The sequence below is a fragment of the Cyprinus carpio genome, chromosome A13 (genome assembly GCF_018340385.1).
Source record: "Cyprinus carpio isolate SPL01 chromosome A13, ASM1834038v1, whole genome shotgun sequence".
Lineage (NCBI taxonomy): Eukaryota > Metazoa > Chordata > Actinopteri > Cypriniformes > Cyprinidae > Cyprinus > Cyprinus carpio.
Window position 1 is genome coordinate 8,717,418 of NC_056584.1, and position 26,224 is coordinate 8,743,641.

Below are 26,224 nucleotides of genomic sequence, written 5' to 3' on the forward strand. Positions count from 1 at the left end.
CTTCCAATGTAAATATATATATATATATATATATATATATATATATATATATATATATAATATATATATATATATATATATATATATATATATATATATATTGTCTTGCAAACCAAGCATAACACTGAATGAGATAGATTATTATAATATGATACTTTTCAAAGTATTGCTTTCCAACACTGCAGACCTACACCAACATAGAAAGGCCTCAGGACTCTCCCTGACATGTAAATAGCATCTGAATTATCATCTTTTAAACACTTAAATGACACAGTTCACTGATTTTGTCCACAGATCTTTAGCGTTGTTATTGGAGACTGCTATAAAGTCGAAAGCTGTATATTATATGATTTTTACAGCTTTCTAAGAAACTACTGTTGGCCTGCCAGAAGACAGTTTTAATGATATCCTGAAGGCAGCACTCTGCATGTTACTGCATTCACTTAGAGGTCAAAGACACAGATAATAAATATGTGCAAACCAGAATAGATGAATATCCACATGCACTATCAAAGAACAGCTGCATTCGCCTTCCTCCGCACCAAACGAGAGACACTTAATGTCCAGAGAAAAGAAAGAAAGAAGAGAATGTTGGAGGATATTAAATTAGTACCCTGGATAATGTCACTTATTCAATCAAAAGGGAGGCTGAAGTTGTGATGGTGTACTGGGCCGCAGTTCAAATGGAGCCATATACAGCTGAAGTGGACTGGCTTTAAGCCCAAAGCCTGCGATGAACCACAAACTACTGACCACTCCTAAAACACACACACACACACAGATGTGTGGCATTGGAAAAATGAGGCTGGTTTTCATCAGCGCAGACATGAGAAAAGCTGGAGACACAGAGACGTCTCACTGAAGTATGGGTCAAGAATCAGAGGCATTGAACGTTAAAAAAAGGGCTTGTTGTTTTCAGGGAAAAATTAGCTTGTTTGCAAAATGCGACTGAGCTTTGAAATGGCATAAACAGTTTAGCATCTGTACTTTACTCTGGAAACAAAAACTCAAGCAACCTCGTTCTGCATCTGCTAAAATGTGGGAGTTTCTACACAAAGCAACAGAGTAAAAGTAGTCTTGAGTGTGTCTTTGAGGATGTCAATCATCTGATGGGAGTAACCAAGGGAAGCTAAATTCATAACTTACAGAGTTAAACTGACATTTGTTCTCATGCAATAAAAAATATTTAGTCCATTAAACATAAATACCTGTCATTATGATGCATGCACTGGATGCAAGCCTCCCCATTCCCCCACTGATGTTTATTACCGCCAAACAACTGCAGCGCCTTCATGTTTTCAACTTTAGCGTATTGATTAAACTTTTAAATGGTTGCCATATAACCCAGGGACATCAGGAAGATTAATTTGCGTCAGTGTTCATCTGTAATTCATTAGCCATTTATACCCCACATCCACATGGGCTATCAAGAAAATGCGGGCCATTTTTCACTCGAGCTCAGGCTTGGGAATGGGAACTGAAAATTGCACTGCATACAAATAAGACTGGTGGCTTTGGGAAAGAGAAAGCAGCTAAAAATGCTACCAAAGCCAAAAGCACATAATTGAACCAGTATTCCTAATGAAACTAATGCTTCCTCCATGACAGTGGCTTGTAAGAGCACTACTAGTATATTAATTTTAGCATAGGAATATTGCTATAAACTTCCATATAATTTGTTGAGTAATTGGAATACATTTCCTATGCTTTATCATCATACTGTTTGCTGTACACATCCTATTATCTGATAAGATTTTTTTTTTTTTTTTTTTTTTGGGCATTTTTAAAAACTCCTCATGGAACTCCAAATGCTGAGCTAACATGGTCTTATTTGTGAATATGACCTATTCATTATGTGTAGTGATGAGCATAACTTGTGTAAAAGTAGCAATGCAGCTTACTAGTATTTTCATTTATTGTGACAGTAGTTAAAAATAGTGCAGCTAATGTAAAGTAATTATCTACTGTACTTTTTCCAACAAACAAATGCTGTTTTTAATTTCAAATTGTTTGCTCACACAGTTTTACTGCTGAGTGAGCTGGGGTGATAAACACACTCTCCTAAATTGTCCTTTCTATATTTAGCACTGGAAAGTCTATATTCATTAATTAATTAATTACAGAGAATCAGTTAATAACCAGAATTATGTAACAATTTGAGTCCAATATTTCAGTTTTTTTTTTTTTGTTTATATATAGTCAAAGATGTAGTTCAATGCTGCTAGATGTAGTTGTAGCTTTAACAAGCTAGTTATAATGTAGCTTCCCAACACTGATATATTTCTTGTTCATTTCCACTCAATGATGAGAACATCTGTTATAAAACCATAAGACTTTGTATACATGCTTAACTTGCTCTGGTCTGACAATATCAGTTAGTGTGTTTAAAGAAGCTATGATACTGCTACAAAGACAGATGCCTCTATAAACATCCTCAGGACGCTGGATTCGTGCGTATATAATGGGCCAAAGAGTAAGGATGGTCATCCTGTCTGTACTTCCACTGTATCATTTGTCTGTGAGTTTTGTGGCATTTCTCAGAAGTACACTAAAGTATAAAAGAAGTACACAGAAGTATAAAATCTCATACAGCTTGTCATAAAATGCACTGGTCATATTTCACCTTAATATAAAAATGAAAAGAAAAAGAATGGGGAACAAATAATATTTTAACAATATTCTTTTCTGTTTGAAACAAGAACGAGAAAATTATTTTTATTTTTCATTGAAATGTCTCATTAATGCTCTTTATATATTTTATACACGCACACACACACACATATATTAGGGTTAACGCGTTAACGCATGCGATTTATTACAATCCTTTTATTAATTAAATAAATTATTTATCAATTAAATCAAAATTACTGAAGCACAATTTCTATTCTAACCCTTTAACCCAATTTTGCTTCTCTACTTGCGATCAGATTAGGGTTGGGTATCGTTTGAATTTTATTGATTCTGATTCCGATTCTCGATTCCCAGTTTCGATTCCAATGTGACTGAATAATGATATCAAATATTTATCCTGTGTCTCTTTTTTGCAAATCATTTATTGGAGCTGAATACCATGAACAAAAATCAACATGCTACATAAAAACTGGACCTAAGAGCTGTTTGTGTGCAAAATAGAAATGCATGATTATGAAAAAATTTAGACTTTTTTTTCCAATGGAAGTTGTGGTTCTCTCATGATTCTGAAGAAAAAACATTAGACAACTAAACAAAATCACATGTAATTTATGAATGAATGATTCAATGACTCACTCAAGATGTACCGGTTTCATTACTGGATGAATCAGCGTTCTTGAACGAATCTCTTGTAAGATTCAAAGACAAATACATTTTAACAGCTCCTTTTTGCCACCTACTGGCGTTACAATGTAAACCGATAAATCTTCATTTGAAGTGACAAATTACTTTCAAAAGGTGATTTACTCTATTTTAATCGATACCATACACATCGTGCACACAGTTTATTTCTGAACTATAAACTTATATCCCAGTACTTCTGTTATTTGGATGTTTGTAACAGAAATAATGACACTGTGTGGCTGAAAAGACTGTGAAGCGATTTCATTCATGACAGATGACAGCTTCTCTCTTTAGGTCAATGGCAGCGCGAACGCAAATTTAAATGTTCAAATCACACTGGTGTGATCATATGCTGCACGGATGAACCAAGTGATCACAACATTGATCGCACACGTCAAAGCTTGAGGAATGAAACAGACGAATCCTTGTAATTAAGGAATACAATCACGTTGGTGTTTGAATCGTGTTCGCGATCTTTAACGATCTATAAAATTAAAGTGCTTTGTCAAGTTGGTGGTGACACCTCTCTTGCAACATGTTTAGCTATTACAGATATTATACTTCGCTTTTTTGTCTTCTGATCACAAATGCAGCCAAACTTTGGAGCATTTAGAGCGTTTAGCGAGCAAGGTCCTGGCAGATCGCTAGTAGGTCGGGATCTCACAGATGAAGAAAAAATAAAAAAAGCGCATAGGAATCGATAGGCGGAAACGAATATCCGATTCCTGACCTTAAGTATCCGATTCTGGAATCTGAATCAATTTTTGATTCCCAACCCTAGATCAGATCATATTAAGCTTAACTCTGGGAATGTTTTCAGTCCAGTGATCCAGTAAGCCAATGCATTCAAACAATCCATCCAAAACAGCACTAATATAAAGGAAACCTGGCTGATTACATCAGAGATTGCTGAGAGAACAGAGACTCGCGTTGCATTTTCAGTGAATTATTCCAGTGTGTTTCGCCTTAAAACACAAGCTCTGTCATATTCTGTGATTGCTTCTGAAGAGCGCAAGCCCTCACACGTCACGCTGTGTTTAGTACAGACTGAACGGAATGTCAACATCCCAACGCTGGCCAGATGAGACGTGACTGGATAACCAGTGACTTGCTTGTAAAGTTTTGATGGATGAAACTGCAATCAAGGTAAAGATGATTGCGGTAGCGTACAGGAGTCGTGCAGTACAGCAAGCACGTGTGAGTCCGTTATATTAATGCATGTATGACTGCTCTTGGTGCACTGATAACACATTGTATTTATGCACAGGCACAGACATTTCCATATATTCACGTTGCTTCCACACACATTCACGATAATGTTTTGATTTGTCATGTGTACGTTGCTGTGTTTAGTTATTCTGAATGGATCTGTGTACTGTAGTAGATATATGCAGTCAGCAGGCGTTTGGTTTAGGAGTTTCTGGCATCTCCATGCGGTCCTGTTCGGTATTGCAACTTGACTTCTCTAAAATGTAAAAAATCTCTTTGCTGTTTGCTGTAAACATACTATAAAATTCAGATTTTTTTTCTTCTTCTTTCATATGTGCTCCTTATATCATTTGATTCTTTGGGGTCCTTTTGGAGTTCCTAAGTGTCCTTTTTTGGAAAGATTACTAAATTTATCTTGAAAAAAGCTTGCAGAAAATACAGATTTTTTAGAATCACCCTTCAATCTTTTGGTTTACTTTGCTGGATATAGCAAATGATGAAAAAAATAAACATTTGAAACAAGATAAATGGTCTATGCTTAATTTCATGAAGTGTGTGATTAAATCACGATTAATCACAGAAAAAGAGTGTGATTAATTAGATTAAAAATTTTAATCTATTGACATCACTAATATATATATATATATATATATATATATAGCCTTGCTGGAGTGAAAAATAACTAGGGTATTTTCTTGAAAAATTTCACCTATGTATTTTTTTTTTTTTAAAACCAGATTCAGACTTTCATGAATTCCCTGTAATACAGCTCTTTAAGCCAGCCCAATCTAAAGCAACATGAGATAAACATGATAGTCAGGCTTGGATGAGGTCTGGCAATGAGAAAATGTTGAGAGATTTGCTCTAGCTAGAGGGCCTGTCAGGAGAAAGCAGCTAGTTCATGCCTCAAAAGCTCTGATCAATACTGGCTTGATTTGCCACATGACTTTTTTTTTCCAGCCAAGCAAAATATAATCTTGATATTTTGTTGAATTGCCCATAGTATTCTGTGCTAGAGGTCTTTCATATGACCATAGCTGTTGATTGTACTCTATTTCACCCTGCAAAATAACCATTAGCCATTATGCAGTTTTAATGGCTGTCCGTTTAATGGGGTTAACCTCCACAGTTTAACTTTTAAGAGGACACAGCATTGCTAAAGAACAAGCCCCTCATGAGATTACTACAATCAAATATTATGAATTGAAAGCGGCAGTATTCATTAATGAAGTCCTCAAACGGCTCACCTGATAAGGGCCTATCATTCTTTGTACTCCAACTTATGAAGTTGAAGAGGAAATTGAATTCTGGAGGACATACATTTTGACTGAAGAAAGAGATTATAGCAGCAGCCTAATTCAAGCCTGGTGAAATTAATTTCAATGACATTTATTCTACATAGAGCAAGTGTGCGAAAGGCACACAGTGGCTCTGGGCTCTGGAGATAAGGGGAAGTCATTTGAGGTTGGGTGCTCCAGCAGTTTACAAAGCATAATCTCCTTGGAACAACTCATGGTCTATCATGAGGAGACTTACACAGCGACTAACAGCCATTCACCGCTTGAATTTCCCCTGCTGTTTGTGTCAGCACGAGGAATGGCTCTGGCGCTTCCACTGTAAAATACGATTCATACAAGTACGTGTCAGTGTGGTGCTGCTGATCGTATTGAGTGGTGAACGAGTCTCGCTGGGTGTGGGGTCACGACAAAGATGCCACACACTAATTAACCACTGCAGCATCTTCAAATGACCTGATTAATCATTATGATTTAATAACCATTTGTGTCAAGGTCGTTAAGCGTGATTTGATAAGAATAAAGTAATACAGAACGGACATTTTCTGAGGCTGACTGGCTGTAGTCGTCATTAGCAAGCACTTTCTAATTAAAAAGAAAAGCTGATAAGTCATTCAGACCTCAGTAATATGTGAAAAGTTTGCTGATTTCGGTAATGATCCCATTAATAAGGCTGATGGGAAAGTTGCTCATTTCAAATCGAATCCGAATGACATGATTCAATAACAATGTGGTGTTAAATTAATCACTGCAGGAAAGATCGCTGCACTTTTTAATCGCTTTGACACTGGAGGTCCGCGCGAGTTAACAGGGGTCTAAATTAGTGCTCAGTAAATATTAATTATCCATCCAAAACACAAAGAGCAGAAAAAGAGTGTGGGAAACACTATAAGGTCATTATCAAAACAAACCTCATGAGTGACTGCTGACTGTGTGTGGGATCATTACAAAACTAATATTTCAAATGGTTGTGGGTGAAAACTAACAGATCTAAAAGCAGAACTAAACAGATATGTGCATTGTCTGGTAATATTTAGATAAAATTGTTTCTTGAGACAAAACATGTCCATCTGTCATTAGTGTGTGTGTGTGTGTGTGTGTGTGTGTGTGTGTGTATATGTGTGTGTGTGTGTATTTTTATGTATGTATATATATATATTTTTATATTTTTTTTAATTTAAGCAAAAAAATATAAAATAATATAAAACAAAAAAAAAATGTTATTAACTATTTCAAAGATTTTTTTTTTTTTATGTCTTAGCAATTCAACTTACTTTAAAACACTTTTTTTAAATTATTTTTTTTTTTAATTTAAGCAAAAAAATAAAATCTCCCATAAAAAAAATAAATACATAAATAAATAACCTTAAAGAAACACTACAATCTGTCTTAGCAATTCATTCTTCTCTGTCTCTCTCTCGTCTCACAAAAATCTCTCTCTATATACAATAATAAATATATATATATATATACCTATATAACACATTCAATTCACACACTTCTCTCTCACACACTCTCTCTCTCTTATATATATATATATATATATATATATATATATATTTTTTTTTTTTTTAATAAGAAAATGTAGTTTTTTTTTGCAGATTAACTCTGGATTTATTAATATCTATTATACTTACACATTTTTATTACATATCTGATATGACACATTTTGTATCTGAGGCTAGCAAAATGTGTTTTACCTTATCGCAGTGTGTCAGCAACACAGAGACAAACATCTTGTGAAAATGGAAGAATCAGGAGGTTTTATTCAAACAAATTAATATCAAATTAATATGTTTAACAGATTGTATAACAGAATAATCAAAAATATTTCCTCTTCGCCGTTACACTTCTTTCATGTCACAAGAATCAGCGCAGGCACAACTATTAGCAAGACAAAGGAAATCTCTGATTTGAGGAAGTAGATTTAGTACATTACTAACTTTAGTGGGCAGTTGGAAAGATGAGTCACGTGGCTGTGTTGATGCTAAATTTAATGATGATGGATGTGATAGACTTCATGCATCAGTAAACAGTGTGGCTCCTTGCTGAATGTCATTTGGAATTAATATCAAACAGCATACGGACACCAAACCGTGGAAATGAATGGACATGTCAACATATCACAGTGCTCATTTCACTCAGAGAGAGACAACAAAAAAAGCTTATCAATACTAATAAACATTTCTAAATGCATTTCATCTGTATAAATGTACTTTTGGCATCAATTTTTGACACTTTTAAATCACAATTATATAATTATAACTTTTTTATAAATTTTACATATTTCTGTGATGTGTCATGTGTGGAGTTACACTGACTACACCTGCCGAACTAACTCACTTTTTAAAACCTACAGCACAGGGAAAAACAACCATTTTGGATGTAAGCAATACACCATGCTAGCTCTCCCATCAGCTGCTCTGCTAGGTCAACAAACAGCCTGATCTTTCCCGAAGCCAACCATCAATTACCACACAGACACATGGCCTTCTTGCTGTCTTAAATAAAGCACCTGACACTCCCTGGAGTGACACATATCAATACCAATCTGACAGCCCCTGTTGCTACCTCAGCCACAGAAGAGACAAGCTGCACCTGCCTCACCGTGGGACATGTGTCTGCTCGCCACTTCCCCCTGCAGAGAACACACACACACACACAACCTCACTTCTCTTCCTGTGTTTGAGTGCCTTGTGCTATTTTCCGAAGCCCATTATTATATTCATTTCAGCATGGCATCTGAGGGCTGTTGGTCTGGTACCTGAGGCTGCGGAGCCCGCTGTTGTACAGTGATTTGTCATGACATCCTGACAGAGAGCAGGAAGAGGGGGCATGAAAGGAAAAGAACAAGGGCTGAGTCGAGCTGCTGCTGGCCCAGGTTCAGGGTGCTGCTGGGTGCCCCTCTCACCCCACAGCTCGCGTCCCAGAGCCTGGTGTCACTATGACGGTGAGGGGCATCAGTCAGACCACAGCTTCATCTGACTGGAGAGGATCAATCTCCCACCTTAATGGGAGCGGACATGGTAAAATATCCTTTAACACTGTGTGCCGCTCTCTCGCCCCTTTCTGAGTATCCGACTGCCTGATGATCTTCAGTGTGGCAGCTCAGACTCCAAATTTTGAGAAATACATTTTTTTGAGAAATATATTTTGTATGATATGCTATGCTAATGTAAAGGCAATTGTCCCCTATACAAAAAATGACTATGATAACCAGTTTCTGCCAAAATACCATTTCTACAGTTATCATTATAGTAAAAACAGTAAGAATAGAGCTTCTTGAAAAAAAAGGGAAAAAAAAAAACACTTACACCACAGTACAATAACGTTATCAGATGGTGGATGCACCAATTTTAAAATTCATGCCAATAACAATAAGCCAATAATTATTTTCACATCAATGTTGATAACCAACTAATAGCTGACATACTATTTTGTCTCAATACATACAAATATACAAACAAATTAATTGATTAATTTGTTCATGAATTCATTTATTCAAATGCTACAAGTGAAGGATTATCCACGTTTACGGGTGCAATTAAATTTATATTGTCAAAATTCCATTGAGAAGAAACAAAAACAGCAAGATTTGTCTTCAAATAAAGTACGTTATTATTATTATTATTTTATATATTTATTTTTTATGCACAAATATAATTATGCACCAAATTAAAGGGGTCATATGATGCGATTTCAAGTTTTCCTTTCTCTTTGGAGTGTTACAAGCTGTTTGTGAATAGATAAGATCCCTAAAGTTGCAAAGACTAAAGTCTCAAACCCAAAGACATATTCTTTTTAAAAGTTAAGACTCGTCCACACCCTCCTAAAAAACCTTGTTTAAACACACCCCCACGTCTACGTCTCTGTGTGGAAAGATTTGCATAACACCGCCCAAATTTACACACAAAGAAAGAAGGCATAACTTTGATTCTCGCTGTAGGTTTGTTGCTACTGCCACCGCCTTGTCGTGGAGATGCTGTGTGTTTCATTGTGAAAGCGAAAATACTTTGTTTGGCCTACCAAGAAAGGACACAACTAGAAATCAGTGCTTGTATGTTGTATTTTCAACACTGTTCTAGAACAGTTAAACCCAAATATTCATGTGTGTGCAACGCAATTAACGGAGGACTGTTTCCTGAACCTACAATGCCGGCTGTTCTGACTCACAACCTGTAAGTATGTTTTCATATTTAAAGAATTTGCCACTGATGATTCAAACGAGTTCAAAAGAGTTTTGAGCAGTGTTGAGTAGCGCTTGTTGTCTGTTGTTTCTCCGATCACAAATGCAGACAAATGGTTTTATGATATGCAATGCAACACATAAAAAGACAGTATAAGTCATTATAATCCATAATTATGTCCCCACTAGATGCAACAAATGCCTCGTTTGTAATGGGTTTTATTGGTTTTGTCTTGTCGCACCAGGGCACACAGCACCACAGTATGGTAAGGGGGGTAACTTTCCATCACACACTTGAGGTATTTTGTAATTGGTTTTGTTGGTTTTGTCTTGTCGCTCTGGGTATATGATTCTTTTTATGTTGATTAGTTTTGTATTTATGTATGTGTTTCGTAAAGTTGGTTCATAGAGGAGAAAAAATAATGTACAGTATATGGAAAATAATGTGTTTTTGAACCTTAAACCACAAACACATTGAATTACACCAAATACACAAAATAATGTTCTTTTTAGAAACAACATATAACCCCTTTAAATAATGCACAGATTTTTTTTCATTTGCTGTTGTTGCTATTTTATATAATTAGATACAATAAAGTAATAAAACCATATTTATTTGTAGATGCAAATAAATAAATAAATAATTAAACCAAAGTTGAATTCTGGTATTGGTTACCATGATTATTTATTTAATTATTAAAAAAAAGGAGGATGACCATCATTAAACTTTTCCAGTGATCTGATGAATTTCAAGCAGATTTCAGTGACCTCACAGTACTGCACAACAGCTGAAGTCTGGTTTGAAACTCAAAATTGAAAAATGAGTAATGAAGCCCATGAATGTAATGATAGGGATTGCGATGACTCTAATAGTATTAAACTGACAGTGGAGGCTAAATCCAACGCAGCGGCTTTGAGTCGCAATTACAAAAGCGCTCGCGCCTGACAGAGGCCTACAGACAGAGACCTTACACTTGCGAAGAAAGAGAAAATAATATCCTGGGGAATTATAATGGATGATCTCATGAGGTTTGGATATATGAAGGCAGGCCGATGATGATGAGACGCTATTGTCGAAGCCCTCTCTGCCCCCTCTTAACGGATGGGTTTACTGTAAGTCTCCTCTCCCTAATTAATAAGACACATACAGTTTGCGGATGCAGGAGGAACGGAGTGGAGAAGATGAGGGGTGATTAACGACATAACACAAGCTGAAGAGGACGTCTCCCCCCGTGTTCATTCTCCCTCTCCTGACATCCTCGGACCGTCGTCAGCGACCTGCACATCCCCTGACAGGTGGAATAATAACGGTCATACATCACTGCTCCCGAAAAGTCCAATAACCTAAATCTTCACTTGCCACACAGCCCGAGACTCAATTACTTTATTGACATGTAATCTTCATAAGGGGAGAAATATTGAGCGTGTAAGGTCAGTCGGTTATGAAGACGTATTATCATATTATCTGCATGGGGGTTGTAGGGGCAAGGACCTGACAAAGCTAATTATAATCGTACATGTTACCGGGCTCCAAGCGCATTAAGTCCTTGGCTGCACGAGTGAGTCTGGGCAGAGGAATGGAAGGACAGGAGGTGGCTGTCCAAATATAAGGAAGCCAGGATGTCCTTTTAAGGGCATCACAACTAATGAAGTCAGATATCATCCAATATATGTCCAGCACGCTAATCTCTCTCATTCATTCATATATCTATATCATAAAGGCAGGAATTGCCCATTGCATGGGATATTGGAGAATAATATTTGCTGCGGCATGCACATACTGGGGAGGGGGGATAAAAAAATAAAACCCTACCTTGAATACAGCTTAAAGTTCAGCAAATATCAGTTGTGATTTGCGCAGTGACTTGAAGAGCTGCACTGCCCAAATGTCACTGTTAGTTAGTGATTCTGGAAGCCGAGCTTGTGGCTTTCCACTCCTCCTTTCTCATCCCCAAGGTTATCTTAATATCAGCCGAGCCTCTGCGCTGGTCATCATCACCATACAGTATATTATATCGTATACATGAAAACTGAGGTGATATTTCAGACTGTCCTCCAGCTGAAAGCATTCCTCAGACTGCTACTTTTACAGGACTAGATTTAATATCCTGAGAGTAGCACTTCCAGTTTTCTAGGGGAAAAGCTATGGCTACTTTAAGGCATAAACACAAAGTATCGCCCTGAGTCACAACATGAACGGGGCAGCCGGGTCACTGGATATGAACACGCCTTTGTTCGCTTCCTTGCTGAGGGAGGAATTGCACTTCAGGACATGTGTGTTCATTCCGATGTGTTTTATTTCATGCCATTTTTGTCTTTTATTTGCTTCTTGCTTCTTGTGAACAAACCGTGTTCACTTGTATCTCAGGCGATGCTGAATGGTAAAATAGTTTGCTGGAGGTGGTACAATTTCAAGCTGCTCCCAGGGGAGGCTGGTTAACAGAGTCTTAATGGTGTCAAGTGCAGAGGCGTATTTTAAGAGCATTTGAGAAGATCTGAGCTCTCAGAGACACACATATACACTTCTGTTCAGTGGTTTACACAGCCTTTGCAGAATCTACAAGACGTTTATCATACAATACTATCACAAATGGCTGCAAGCAGTCAGTGGAGATGTCCGTGGAGGAAATGCACAATATAAAGAACCAAGGGCATGCAATCTGCTCACTTGTGTAAATTAAGTTATTATTTCTTGTGGAATAGATCCTGTGTAAATAATGAACAGCTTCTTCAGGACAGTGCAAAATAAAGTAAAATAAATGAAATATCTACAATATATACAAATTATTATTATTATTATTATTATTATTATTATTATTATTATTATTATTATTAGCAGCAGCAAGGACAAAACAACCTGATCAAAAGTGAAAGCAAAGACTTTTACACTGTTACACATTATTCAAATAAAATATTTAACTTTTTTTACTCATCAAAGAATCCTGAAACAAAACAAAAAATATTAAGCAGCACAATGGTTTCCAATATTTATAATAATAATAAATGTTTTTTTTGAGAAGCAACCCAGGACTGGAGTAATGGCTGTTGAAAGTTCAGCTTTACCATCACAGGAATACATTTGAATTTAATATATAATAAATTACAAAACAGTCATTTTTCTTTGTAATATACATTTGAATATCTCAAAATATTACTATTTTACTGTTTTACATTTAGACATTTAGCAGATCAAACTGATTTTGTTTTGTTTTGTTTTTGATCAAATAAATTTAGCCTTGGTTTTCTCATACGATTACATACTCCCGGATATACAAAATATATACGTTTAATTAGCATACAAAAAAAAAAAAAGATTAAATACTTAAAAGACGTGTATGTATCTCTTTCATTAAAAGAAAAAAGAAAACATACAGTACAGAATCTGCAATAAGGATTAACTTAGGAGAAAAGAGGGTTACTACAAATAATTCCAGTAGCCCATATCAAGGCCAAACTCTAAATTAAAAGCATCTCTCTGCAGTTATTTTCTAAATTCACAACTGTGTACTGGTTAGGAACAACATAACTATATTTGAAACAGATATTATCTAATGCCGCACATTAGCAGAAGCTACAGTGCGGTTTACAACAGAACATGAAGCTGCTAAATCCTTTGGGCAAATTAATTTTGTTCACTAAATAACAGTTCAATAAATGACTTTGGGAGATCAGAGAATCCATCAAACCGAGTAAGACAGCAACAGAACTTGATCCTGACATCTTACATTGGCTAGGTGGCATGATTTCCTAGGGAAATTAGAAAAGTACTCATTCAAATGACGGCAATCTGGAATTCATTTCAGTGTGTGACCTTTATGACTCAGTCAACTCAACAGTCTTACAGCGACACAACATGTCAGGAATGATCACCCAATCAAATTGTGAAAGTAAAACAATGTGTCCGCTTACATTAATATGATGCGGAAACCTGTTCTTTATCATTCAACTTCATCGGCAAATCATTTTGACAGATTAAAAAGTTGCCTGAGATGCAAAGCCTTGTTTGACCTAGTTATGTGTTTATTCTCAGAACCGTTTCGACCGACCCTACAATTATTCAAGCTGAAACGTTAAATATCCTTAAGGAGTGAACGGCACAGCTCAAAGTACCTGACCTCAGCTGACTTTGATAAATTATGACATTAAGTTCAAGTGCCTGCTCAAATTTGGCCAAAAGTCCTGCTCCACTTTGGAGCGAGTCATCAACCACAGTAAATGTCAAATTCTCATCAACTTGTGCTTGGAGTCTCTGACAGAGTTGATCTGCCCTCTTTGAGGCTGCTGCATGGCAGTGAACACTAACAGTCCATTTCCCAGCATTCACGTGGAATAAACGATGTGCTAGGTCATTAACTTGAGCTACGCTGATCCTCTCGTAATAGCCTGTGTTCAGATATCAGAGAAGGCGGGGGTGTCTCGTGATGCTGTGCTGAGGTATAGTTGACAACAAATCAGTAAATTCACCGGGGAGCAAGAACACGGTTTTGACAAGAGTCCAGTGGAGCTTGCTGTAACTGACAGATGAGTTCAGTCCCTTCCACCACAATGATTTCATCCCAAGAAAATCTGTGGATCGAATGGGGGAACGGAGGTCACAGGTTACACTGGGAGTCAGTCATTGTCTCGAATTGCTTATGAAATCATTACTGTGCTTTGCTCTTAATCCTAATGGGTCAATGGCAATAAAAATAACTTTTGTTTCATTTTCAAGAAAAGTTCAATGACACCACACACACACCCATTTAAAAGTTTGGGGTCTATAAGAGTTTTTTATTTGTTTTTAAAAAAAAAAATAAGAAGTTTCTAATGCTCACCAAGCATCGATTTGATCAAAAACACAGCAAAAACACAAATATTGTGAAATATTATTATAATTTAAAATAGCTATTTAAATATTTTAAAATGCAATTTATTCCTGTGATGCAAAGCTGAATTTTCAGCATCATTGTTCCAGTCTTCAGTGTCACATGATCCTTCAAATCAGTCTAATATGCTGATTTGCTGCTCAAGAAATATTTCTTGTTACTATTAATATTGAAAACCATTGTGCTGTTTAGTACAGTAAGCTTTTGTATATGTATCGCTCACGTTTTGGGGGGTTGCACAAACGTGACTTTTTACAATCTGAATTAAACTTACCTTGTCATAATTGTAAAAAAAAAAAGCCAAATTATCTGATTTTTAAGCAACTTTAAGAAACTTATTGATCTTGGTCGAGAATATGCAGGAGTCCTTTGATGTCTTTAATGTAATTTGTTTTTCAATTATTATTATTATTACTATCATTATTATTATTATGACCACTACTACTACTCACTTCTTTATGATTTTTATCACAACAGTTGTATCACCCTGATATTTTTGACTTTGTCATCCCAAAAATACCAACTTTTGACATGCTCTTGCTCATCATAGTGGTAGTATATCCAAGTGATTATATAGATTAATTGCAGTTTTTAAACTGCATTTTTTTTGGCCATTTGTGAACAGGACTGAACAGACATCTTTCATAACATGTTTTCATCTATCACTGATGATTAATAAGCCTGAAAAACACATGATACATAATTAAAATAGAATAAATGGAAGCTGTCACCGAATTAATTGCTATCATTTGTAAAATGATTGTATACTGAATCACACTAACAAACGCAAATGCTGCCAAAAAAGGCCTAGCTATGAATAATAATGAATAATAAATAGTTCCAGCATGTATCTTCCACGGTTCTGAATTATAACTCTTTGGTGTGTTTTTCTCTTCCTGCAAGCAGCATTTGTCTTCATAAACGTTTCCATTGGCCTGTCACATGACCATTATAATGCAATCAGGGCTCATTGTGCACAGATCAGTTTCGCCATCAAAAAGACAAGTTGCTCAACATCTGCCAGGACTCTGTGTCTCATCATCTGAGAGAGTTGAGGAACCCCCTGACATGAACACAGCCATCCATATCAACCTAAGCAAGAGAAGGGAAATTTGAGGACCCCGCATCGATCCCGCCGTAAAAATATTCAAACCATATGGCTTGCCTCTTCCCTCATAAATTACAATAATAAAGTCCTGGGGTTCGAGACTGTGAAAGCCACGCTAACCTGCTCTAAACTCTTGGCAGGACTAAAAGCACACAGGAAATACTATCCTGCATCTCAGATGTCTCAAACTCAAGTCACAAATCACGCACAAATATGAATAATGCTTAGACTGCATTAGCAATCACTTTTAAAGCTGATTAGAACACAGGCATGGGGTATCCATTTGTATGATATATTTGCTGTCAGTCTCCTGAGATGGTCCAGCACGACTGGGAAGCAGACCAAAGCCCCAAGTACCGCAACTATGTTATTACGAATGGGCTGGACAGGCTGGCTTGAATTCATGTCCTTGTCCATCATGCTGACATATTCTCCGTCCTGAGATATCACTTAACGCTCACCAGTGTTTCATCCAGGAGGGACTGCTTCATCACAGGTGCTGTAATTTTATGAGGCAAAGCTGTACTGATTAAATACTCTAAAGCGATGACATAGCGGCTTTAGCAGTGTATTAACTGCTGCTGGTGGGCTAATGTTAAAAGATCTGGGTTGCAAAGAACTTACTTGTAGACACAGATATCTGAGGTACTGAGACTGTGCTGTATCACACCTTTAGGGTGTCCTTGTTACACACGTTACATATACTTTCAATTATAATAACAATTTATGATGCATATTTACATGCAAGTTACCCTAAGCCAAGCCCGAATCCTTCCCCTAACCATATAGTAAGTACATGTAGTTAATTAATATTACTCAGTGTATCAAAGACACCTTAAAATAAAGTGTATAAACCCACCTTTACAAAACGTTATGTAATGGGTAACGAAAGCGGTGCAATTAGTGCACTGTATTGTTTGAAGGAAAAAAAAATGCAGTGATACTATAGTACAGTGATGTAATTACAGTATATGGTTACATACAGTACTTTGATATATTCCATAAGAATCTCATGGAATTGTGACAAAAATGTATATTTGAATAACATTTATAGCAATAAAAATATTTTATAATAATAATTATTATTATTATCACCATTTAAAGAGTCATGAATTGAGAAATCAACTTTTTACTTGAGCTTTAGATATATAAGAGGTGATCATACTAAAAGAACTGGAAACGTCCTTGTTACTGAAATAAAAGCTTGACACAAGGCCCAGTGAAATCCAGATCCTGGAATGTGCCTACCTATGATGTAATAGATAGATTAAACTCCGCCTCCACAGAAGAATATCAACACCTAATTCTGTAGTCCTGCTAACTGATTCGCGCATAACATAGTAGGGAAATAACATATGTGGAGCTAAACCGAAATGAGCCACCAAGCTATAAACATGTTGAAGATCGCAAAATATTGTGCAGTGTCTGGTTGTGAATCAACATAACCTTCCTTCGGAATTGGATTCAAATATTCGGAATGTTCGTTTTTTTTTTTAAGGAAGTTTCAGCTCACGTGAGTAAAACATTGAGCATTTGTTCACTTCATTTCATTGCGGATTCATTAGTAATGAAGACACAGGTCAACGCTGGATTTGCAGAGACTGAGATTAAAAAGCAATGCTGTGCTGTCTTTATTGGATCTGACAGTGCAGCAATGGTGCAGCACACTTATGAGTACAAATATTTTTCACTGGGTCACCGTTGGTTTGTTAAAGATCGTTGATATGTCCTGATTATGTGTATGTGTCAAAAGTCACAGAAGTCTCCAATTGTGAAGGACGTAGCTTGTCAAACAGACACAAAGAAAGTTTGTTTACTATGCAAAACTAGTATCCAATCATAGCAGTGGGCATTTACTTCCAAGTGTTCAATGCGGCACACCCATAAAAACAGAGCGTTTCTCGAGCCAGCCTCAAAACCAGGGTAGAACATAGACTATTACTTATTGATTTTGATGTTTTGAACATAAAAACCACGCAAACGTCATAAGTGGACCACAGACAACAGTGTAAAATCATTTAAAAAAAAAAGCCAGTTCATGACCCCTTTAAAATTTTCTATTTTAATATATTTAAAAAGTCATTTATTCCTGTGATGGCAAAGCTGAATTTTCAGCAGCCATTACTTCTTTCTTATTTATTCTAGTGTCTTTTTACTTTTTAAATCATTATAATATGATGATTTGGTGCTCAAGAAGCATTTCTTATTGTTATCAATTTTGATAATACATACACTTACACATACTGATACATTATTATTATTTGATGAATAGAAAGAACTAGGGTTGGGCGATGTCTACATTATCAATTTTGATAATACATACACTTACACATACTGATACATTATTATTATTTGATGCGTGGAGTTAGTGGGTGTGCACGAAGCGTGAGAACTAGGGTTGGGCGATGTCTACACGATTCCTAACACCATGTCTACACTGAATGCGAGTAGCGTGGTACCATGTCTACACTGAATGCGAGTAGCGTGCAATGATCTATAAAAGAGATTCATTATATTTTGATCAGTCAATAGAACTCAGTATAATCAGTGATGCTGTTTACACTGTATGCGGCACGGCGTGACACCACAAATCGCTGACAGTAAACTGCTGTCGCGTTCTATTTATGATGTGCTGACACAAATTTCAAATGATTTTCCACGGTCGCTTTGTCGCATCCAATGTAGAAGTTTTTAGCTGATGCAGCGCGGCGCCACACAGCAACTGTCACGTCCGGTGTAGACACGGTGTAAGGAGAGATGACTGAGGACGATGGCGAATGATTTGCAGATCATCAGTACCACTGACAAACATATAATCTTGTAAAATGTGTGGTGAGTACTGCCGCTCCATAATATAAATAGAGTACGTGCGATCGTGAATCTCGAAAGTGATAGTGAAACTAAAAAGCGAACGTGTATTCAAAAGGGGGGGGGGGGGGGGGGTCACGATGCTGGCGCAACATCGTGATATGTCTATCGCCGATGCCATGTCTACACTGAATGCGAGTAGCGTGGTATCGTCTATCGGCCCAACCCTACAAAGAACAGAATTTTTTTTATTGCTCAGAAATTTTTAAAACAAATTAACAAAAACTCTGAACTTTACTCTAAATAATAAAAAACAATAAATAAATAAATAAATATGAAAGATGCACAAAGTCCACTTATAGCTTTTTCCAGCAGGAACCTCACACTTATACAAAAAGAGACCATCTGACTGGCATGTGTAAAGCAGCCAGCCATATTTAAGAACATATTTATTATTTAATTAATAGTTCCACTCATGGATATATAGTGCCTTACACACACACACACACAAACGCAACATCTGACTAGTTCTTGCTAGCTTTTGCAACATTGACTTTGTTTCCAGACGGACTGATAAAAGAATACAAGTGCCTTTACTCACAAAAGTTGTGTAAAACCAGCCAGTCAGATTTGAGATGAGACTAAGGTTGGAGGGACTTCTTATAAGGCCATTTTAATTTATAAACACTACAGCAGGCTTTTGAGAGCATTTTTCTTTGAGCATCCCAAGGAGCACGGCTACCATTAGATATTAACATGCCTTATTAATTTGAATCATTAAAAAGAAATGATCTCTCGCTTTCATATTCCAATGACTGCACCAAAGTACAAACAAATATGTTAAATGATATTAAAATAAACACCATCTCAACAGTATCATGTTGAAACACTTCACCACATTTCAGCTGCGCCTTCAGAGACTCATTCCACTACATCAAACAGCAAAGTATAAGAGGAAAAAGGAAAGAAAGACAAAGAAGAAAAAAAAAAAACAATGGTGTTGATGACACATCCTCAAATCCAACACAAACAGAATTATTCAACGAATGCAGTGCCATCTCATATGGAGATAATGACACTGAAGACAGAGAAGCCACCTCAGAACAGTTCAGGATGTCAAGCCCGAGTTCAGCAGTTGAAACTGTCAGGGAAGTTAAGTCTGTCCTGGTGTTTTAATCTACCCTGCTCCGAGGAAAGAAAGAAAGAGAGGGAGAGGGGGGTGCGTTCCAGGCTCGGTGATAAACAGGACTCTGACTGCCTCATGAAAGAATCCGATCCCATCTCTGTGTTCTTTTCTCTCTTGCACTGATAGACGGTGAAGAATGGCTGGAACGTTCTGGCTCTTCCTCAGTCTTCCTCCATTAATCTCCATCTCCAGACTAATGGATATTCATGCTCCTGTGCCAAAGAAGTCCTGGGAGGCCCACCACAACCTCTTGAGAGAAATCATATCATATCATCTCTCTCCGACAAAGGAAACAAAAGCAGTCCTCACAAAGAGAGGCCCAAAAAACAGCCCCTGGCAGCTCCTATACAAGCCTACAGGCCTGTAGGAGTCAACTTAAGGCAGTGGTCTCCCACAGATGGATTGAAAGTCATTACAAGCAGTTAATCAGGGCTGTAGAAGACCAAGGATATCCAAAGCAGATGTATGGGAGTTACATCAAATGACTAATATGAATCAATATCATACTGACCTTTTTTCCATCCATTATATTTTGGCACCTGATCTGAGGAGAGCCGAGGTGTAAATCTGAAAGTCAATATAAACTTGCGTGATGGCCATTCATGTTTTATAAGATCTCATTACATTAGCTAGCTGAAATTATAGGTGTGTTTTATAAAGGGGCTTTAAATGGCCGCAAAACAACCCAAACTCATCATACAGAGATCCTAAACACCTCGTCAGGACTGGAAAACCCTTTGGATCATAACATTGTCACGCAGCAAAAATATCTGTAAGACAGTTCTCCCTCATCCAGATCAACTGAAAACATATGTTAGCCATTTGGCCAAAAACTATGCAAGGGAATAAACACACGGCATTCTCTTCAGGAATGAAGCAATGGATTTCATATTCAGTACTTTCTTATGAAGGCACGGACATAACCCGTGTTCAACAAATTTATGATTTGGAGAAAATTAAATAGATTTATTATTGGTTCTGTTCCAAAATGTACTGAGCTGTCTACATAGGCAACAAATTTCAGAGCATCATAGGCATCTACCTAGTGTGAAACCTGTTAGGATATTTATGCTGCCTGAAATATCAGTTGTACTGTATAATTATTAGGAATGTGTAAACATTACAATTCTGTCTGATACTAATAAAATTTAATTATTTTCATGTTATGGTTGATAACTGGTAAGTTATACCCTTTGTGTACAACTAGAAACTACAAGAAGTGATTAAGCGCAACATTATAATGTGCTGTACATGTGAAAACAGATATTCATCTGCAAAAATTCAAAGCTAACAGTGGTATTAAGTGTTCTTACAAAGTAACTTCAAGTGCATGTTAGATGGTGGCAAAGTTAATCTAAATGTAATACTATGTGCAATGAGCATGTACAGTTAAATGTACAATATAAACCAGCCAATACCTAATATGGTATTAATATATCATGCATCCCTAGTCATTTCAATACTGAAAATACAGTGCAACTATATTCTTGCATTTTTTAGGATATACAGAAGACCACTTGTGTGCATACATTTGTAGTGCTTACTAAATAACCAGTCTCCTAAAAATACCAATAAGACAGCCAATAAGTCAGGATTCCAAAATCCCCACCATAATGTCAGCATAATTCCTGACAGGGCCAAAGTTTGGAGCTGGTTTGAGAATAACACTCGCCAAGGGAAAAACATTACTGTTACAATCATCACAAGAGAACCTTTAGAATCTCATTGAGCACGTACAAGCACTTTTCCAATATCAAATGCTAAAGGTGCATTCAAAGATTGACACACACTGCCTGGAAGAGAGAATAACAGCTCAACAAGCTTACCATGAAGTTTGGCCTGCAGGATTCAGTTATATGCAAACTCATGCTTATGAAACAGCAGAGAGGAACAACTGCTCAACAGGCAATAATTAAGAGGCAACTCTGCCAAAGGCAAAGCTTGGGGCTATTGCATATCCATTGGGCTGTAAAAAGAGACAAGCAATAGCACATCAACAGCACCAATCAAATTTATCTCAATTACACAGGACAGATGGCATAAATATCTCTGTCTAGGGCTGTATGTTAAACATGGCATTTTAGCTAAACAATGTGGGTACAGATCCAGACTTTGGTAATTGAGTGATGCACGCTATCCAGATGTAAGTTAATGGAGGGTAGGCAGACAAACAGCAGGTGTAATTCTCTCTCTGTCCTGCTGAGTTCTAAAAGTCAGTGCTTAGCACCCACTGCTCCATCAGCTGGCCTCTCCCAGCCTCTGTGACAGCACATTTGTCATCATTTTCACATTTTGGGCAAGAATTGTACTGTTTTAATGGCGCCCTCTGAACGGTTCCAGATGTTTATTTGTTGTACCACGACTGTAAAGTCGTTTATTCTTCATATGCAGTCCTGTTTTGGGGTTACAAATCAGCAGCAGCATAATGATGGCAAACTGTACGTGGGAAAAAAAAAGTGCATGGTCCCTGGGGGGTCTTCAGTTAAGATTTCTCTTTGAAGGCTGCCTGCCTCAAGGGTTTAGTTGTGTGCCATTTAAAATACAGTCAACTCAGCTGGAGCAGGGCCCAGAATAGAAGCGTTTAAAGGCGGCACGCACACAGCTGATGGAGGAGTATGGTTTCACCCTTGATGGCTTCTGGTTCGCTTGCCATGGTGAAGATGAATGATGGGAACTCAAAAGTGGTGGTTGCTGCTTTCTATGTCCAGAGATGTATATAAGGATTTGTATATTTTCCATTTCAATTATGTATGAAGTTCCAGGGCAGTTGTGTGACCTGTCATGATGATTGTTATTAATATGGCAATCTAGAATATGACAGCAGTGGGAGTGGTGGCTCCACTTTATTTTAAAAAGCAGCATATAATAGGGTTGCGTGCTTAAGGTTTAAAAAAAAAATGGGGATAAAAATGGTGATTGCGATCTAAAATTATAATGGAAAAAATAAGTTACTGGTGCATATTGCATTCCCAAATGCGCATTAAATCAACCAAAACTGAAGCAGATTCAGAGATGAGTTAGTGTGTAGCAGAATTTACAGCAAACTGAGCTGGTTCGGGATTCACCGCAGCAGATCATGAGCTGCTCATGTGAACACAATACCGTACTTCACTCTGAAACATGCAGCACATCAAAGCTTTCGCGATTGGATAGTTCCACTAATCCACATGGCATATTGCTTTTATATCAATTAATCATACAGCTACTGTATGATTACTTGACATTTTATCCTACAAATTTTACTCTTTTGCAGCTTGACAGAACCATAATTGTCTGTTTTCTTTGGAAAAAAAAACAGTACATAGGTGTAGAACGACAAGAGGATATAATTTTTGGGTGAACTGTTCCTTTAAGACGACATTTGTCTCTTGAAAGAATCTTTGGGCTAGGTTCAGGCGACAGGCCGGTTTAAAGCTGGTGGGAGCTGACAGCAGTGCTACTTCCTGCGGCCACGCTCTCCCCACGCCTGCCTCCTTTCTTAGCTTCTGCTGTTCCCTCTTCCATTTCTCTCCTCTGAGCCTCTCCTGTCTGCTCACTGTTTGTCCACTTCCCAATTTTCCCCCAAAACAGCAGACAAGGGTCTTACAACCCAAAGCCAAGACCTCCTGTGCGATGCATATAGCTGGTCCTCCCTCTTCCCCCCACAGACCTTCCGTCTGCTGTAATTACCCATGGCACCTTGGCTCTGGGGCCTGGTGCAGGTGACATCAATTGTAAAAATATAGAGAAAAGGTAGAGTGGGCCCCTTTTTGAGACAGCCTGCTGTCATATACGCCGCTAATCCTGCTGGCCACTGCAAGGCAGCAAGTAACATATAGCAAACAAGACAGGCCTTTACTTATGGAAGCATGCCCTCATTTCAGCCATTCTACTGCATAAAACTATTCACCTGAAATTGAAAATTCATCATTTACTCATGCTCATGTCATTCTAAACCAGTAGATTATGTATGCATGTATTTATTTATTTATATATCTATTTATTTATTTTTGTACAATGAAAGTCAGTGTTGTTTTGGATGATCACAGAATTGTAATATGTGGGTAAACTACTCCTTTAAGAGCAAAATACTACACTATATAAGCAGTTAATAACTGCACTGCAATACAATTACACAGATGCCCCATGAATTATTGGCAATCCAAACACAATGCCCGACTTCCACTGACAGTGTCTTGGAGGTGAACTGCATTTTTTAGTGTCATGGCTATTCTATTAAAACATTTTCATGGCACAGCCAAAGGTGAGTTTTAGTAAAGAGTTACAGTGTCAGAGGAGATGCATTAAGCAAATAGAATAGGCAATAAGTCAAGAAAAATAAAAACGGCGTGATAAAGGCAGAGGAATAAAAAGAGGCGAAGGACAAAGATGAGGGCTTGTGTTATCTAACGCTGCAGTACAGTATCGTAAAAATAACAAATGGAAAGTGTCAGCTCGCCCAAATCTAAGAAGGAGAAAAAATATTTCATATGTCAGCTCCGTTCACCTTTTAATGGACTATTCTCAAGCAGCATGATTTTGACAAAGCACTGGGCTTTCCTCTACATCACTTGAGAGGTGCAGGTCAGCCTTTGTGAAATAGATCTGTCCTTGGTGGGGGGTTGAGAGGCACACAGCTGACCTCACATGAAAGTAGCACCGCCATGGCCGTGACAGAAAAACAGTGCTTTGCATTGCACAGACAAAAGAGCATGATAAATGTGGCCGGCATGAAAGCCTCTTATAGAGTTCAGCACATCAAAACAATCTTTTCTGCACAGCTTCTATTAGCAATCGAGAATACGTTTGTTTAGATACCTTTCATTCAAGAATGTCATTGCACTTTTTTGTCTTAATAACACTACCTTTGTGGTTTCGGGCATCTTTGGATCCTCGTGGCAGTGGGGTGTATGACGTAACGGTAGATTCGGATCTCAGATCACTGGCGGTATCCTGAAAGAAAGAGAGTTTGAACAAACATGAATTCAGCATACTCCATTTACACACCTGTGAACATTTATAATGTCTCAAACTATTCATTATCCAACACAGACAGGAGAAATGCTGGCTATTGATTTCTGCATGCAATGATCCTAACTGATTTAAAAGAAAAGAACTCATTTTTCACAAGCAATCTAGAATATTTTCCCAGACAGATGACACAAAAGGGAGAGAGAATAGAAAGGAACGGCGGGGTGAGAGACAACCAAAGAATGCGGGTGAGATTTCACTGCCATGACTGATTGTCTAAATGCCATCAATTTTATCAGCGCCAAGGAGAGGAAATGTTAGGAAAGGTGTTCTTATTTTATCAGGGGTGCAGAATGAGGGCAACTTTCATTATTTTGCAGGGAGGCGAGTAAAAGGTGAGGACAGGCCCTGGCTTTGATTACCTGTCCCCTGCCCGTTTAAGAGAGGGGGCCACCAGGGAAAGGGCCCCAGTCACTACTCAGCCATGAAGAGCCCCGCGGGTCAGGCACGGGTCAGCCTGCCACTCACCAACACACTCTGTTGTGTGTTGACAATCTAACAGGTGGCATGAAATTACTGTTCTCCAAAGGCCAGACCTGAGTTTAAGTAAACTCATCTCTCATTTGCCAACCTTAAAAATACAAATATATTCACATAAAGGCCACCGCATAGACAGGCAGAACAGGGGAAGAGCTGGAGAGAATACAGATCGCCTGTGTGCTTCTGGTAGGTCACAAGTGTAGTTCTCTACCTCCTTTGTCTTCTTTCAAGGACCAAACACATAGTATATCATGATGTGTTGATATCTGATGCCTTTGTGAAAATATTTTGCTCTTCTGCAGGCAGGAATTCTCAAAGCATTTAATCACTGTGAGGGCTAAAATGACAAATAAACAAAGTAGAGGTAGCCTATTTTTATTTAATTCATTGAAAACACTTGGCTTTGTGCTGGGAACGTATTATTCATATACCGTTCAAAGGTTTGGGGTTGGTACAACTTGTTTTTTATGTTTTTGAAAAAAAAAAAAAAGTATGCTCACCAAGGCTGCATTTACACTTACAATTAAAATAACTGATTTCTATTTGAATATATTTTCAAATGAAATGTATTTCTTGATGGCAAAGACTTTTAGCAGCCAATACTTCTGTCTTCAGTGTCAGATGATCCTTCAGAAATCATTTTAATATGCTGATTTGCTGCTCAAGAAACGAAAGAAAAAGTGGTTCTTTTTTCAGGGTTCTTTAAAGAATAGAAAGTTCAAAGAGCAGCATTTATTTGATTGTTTTATTTTTGTTGAATGA

At 37.4% G+C, this 26,224-nt stretch overlaps 1 protein-coding gene across 2 annotated transcripts in view; it reads right to left on the reverse strand.

The window, feature by feature from the left end:
• Positions 1-26,224, reverse strand: part of lrmda (leucine rich melanocyte differentiation associated) — a 257,283-nt gene that overhangs the window by 11,395 nt on the left and 219,664 nt on the right. The window contains exon 6 of one of the 2 annotated variants that reach the window (XM_042768636.1): positions 24,817-24,904. The exons of the other annotated variant lie outside the window; for it this stretch is intronic. Coding sequence (XP_042624570.1) covers positions 24,817-24,904 — 88 coding nt within the window. The remainder of the gene's footprint in view (positions 1-24,816; positions 24,905-26,224) is intronic. 2 annotated transcript variants of the gene reach the window in all.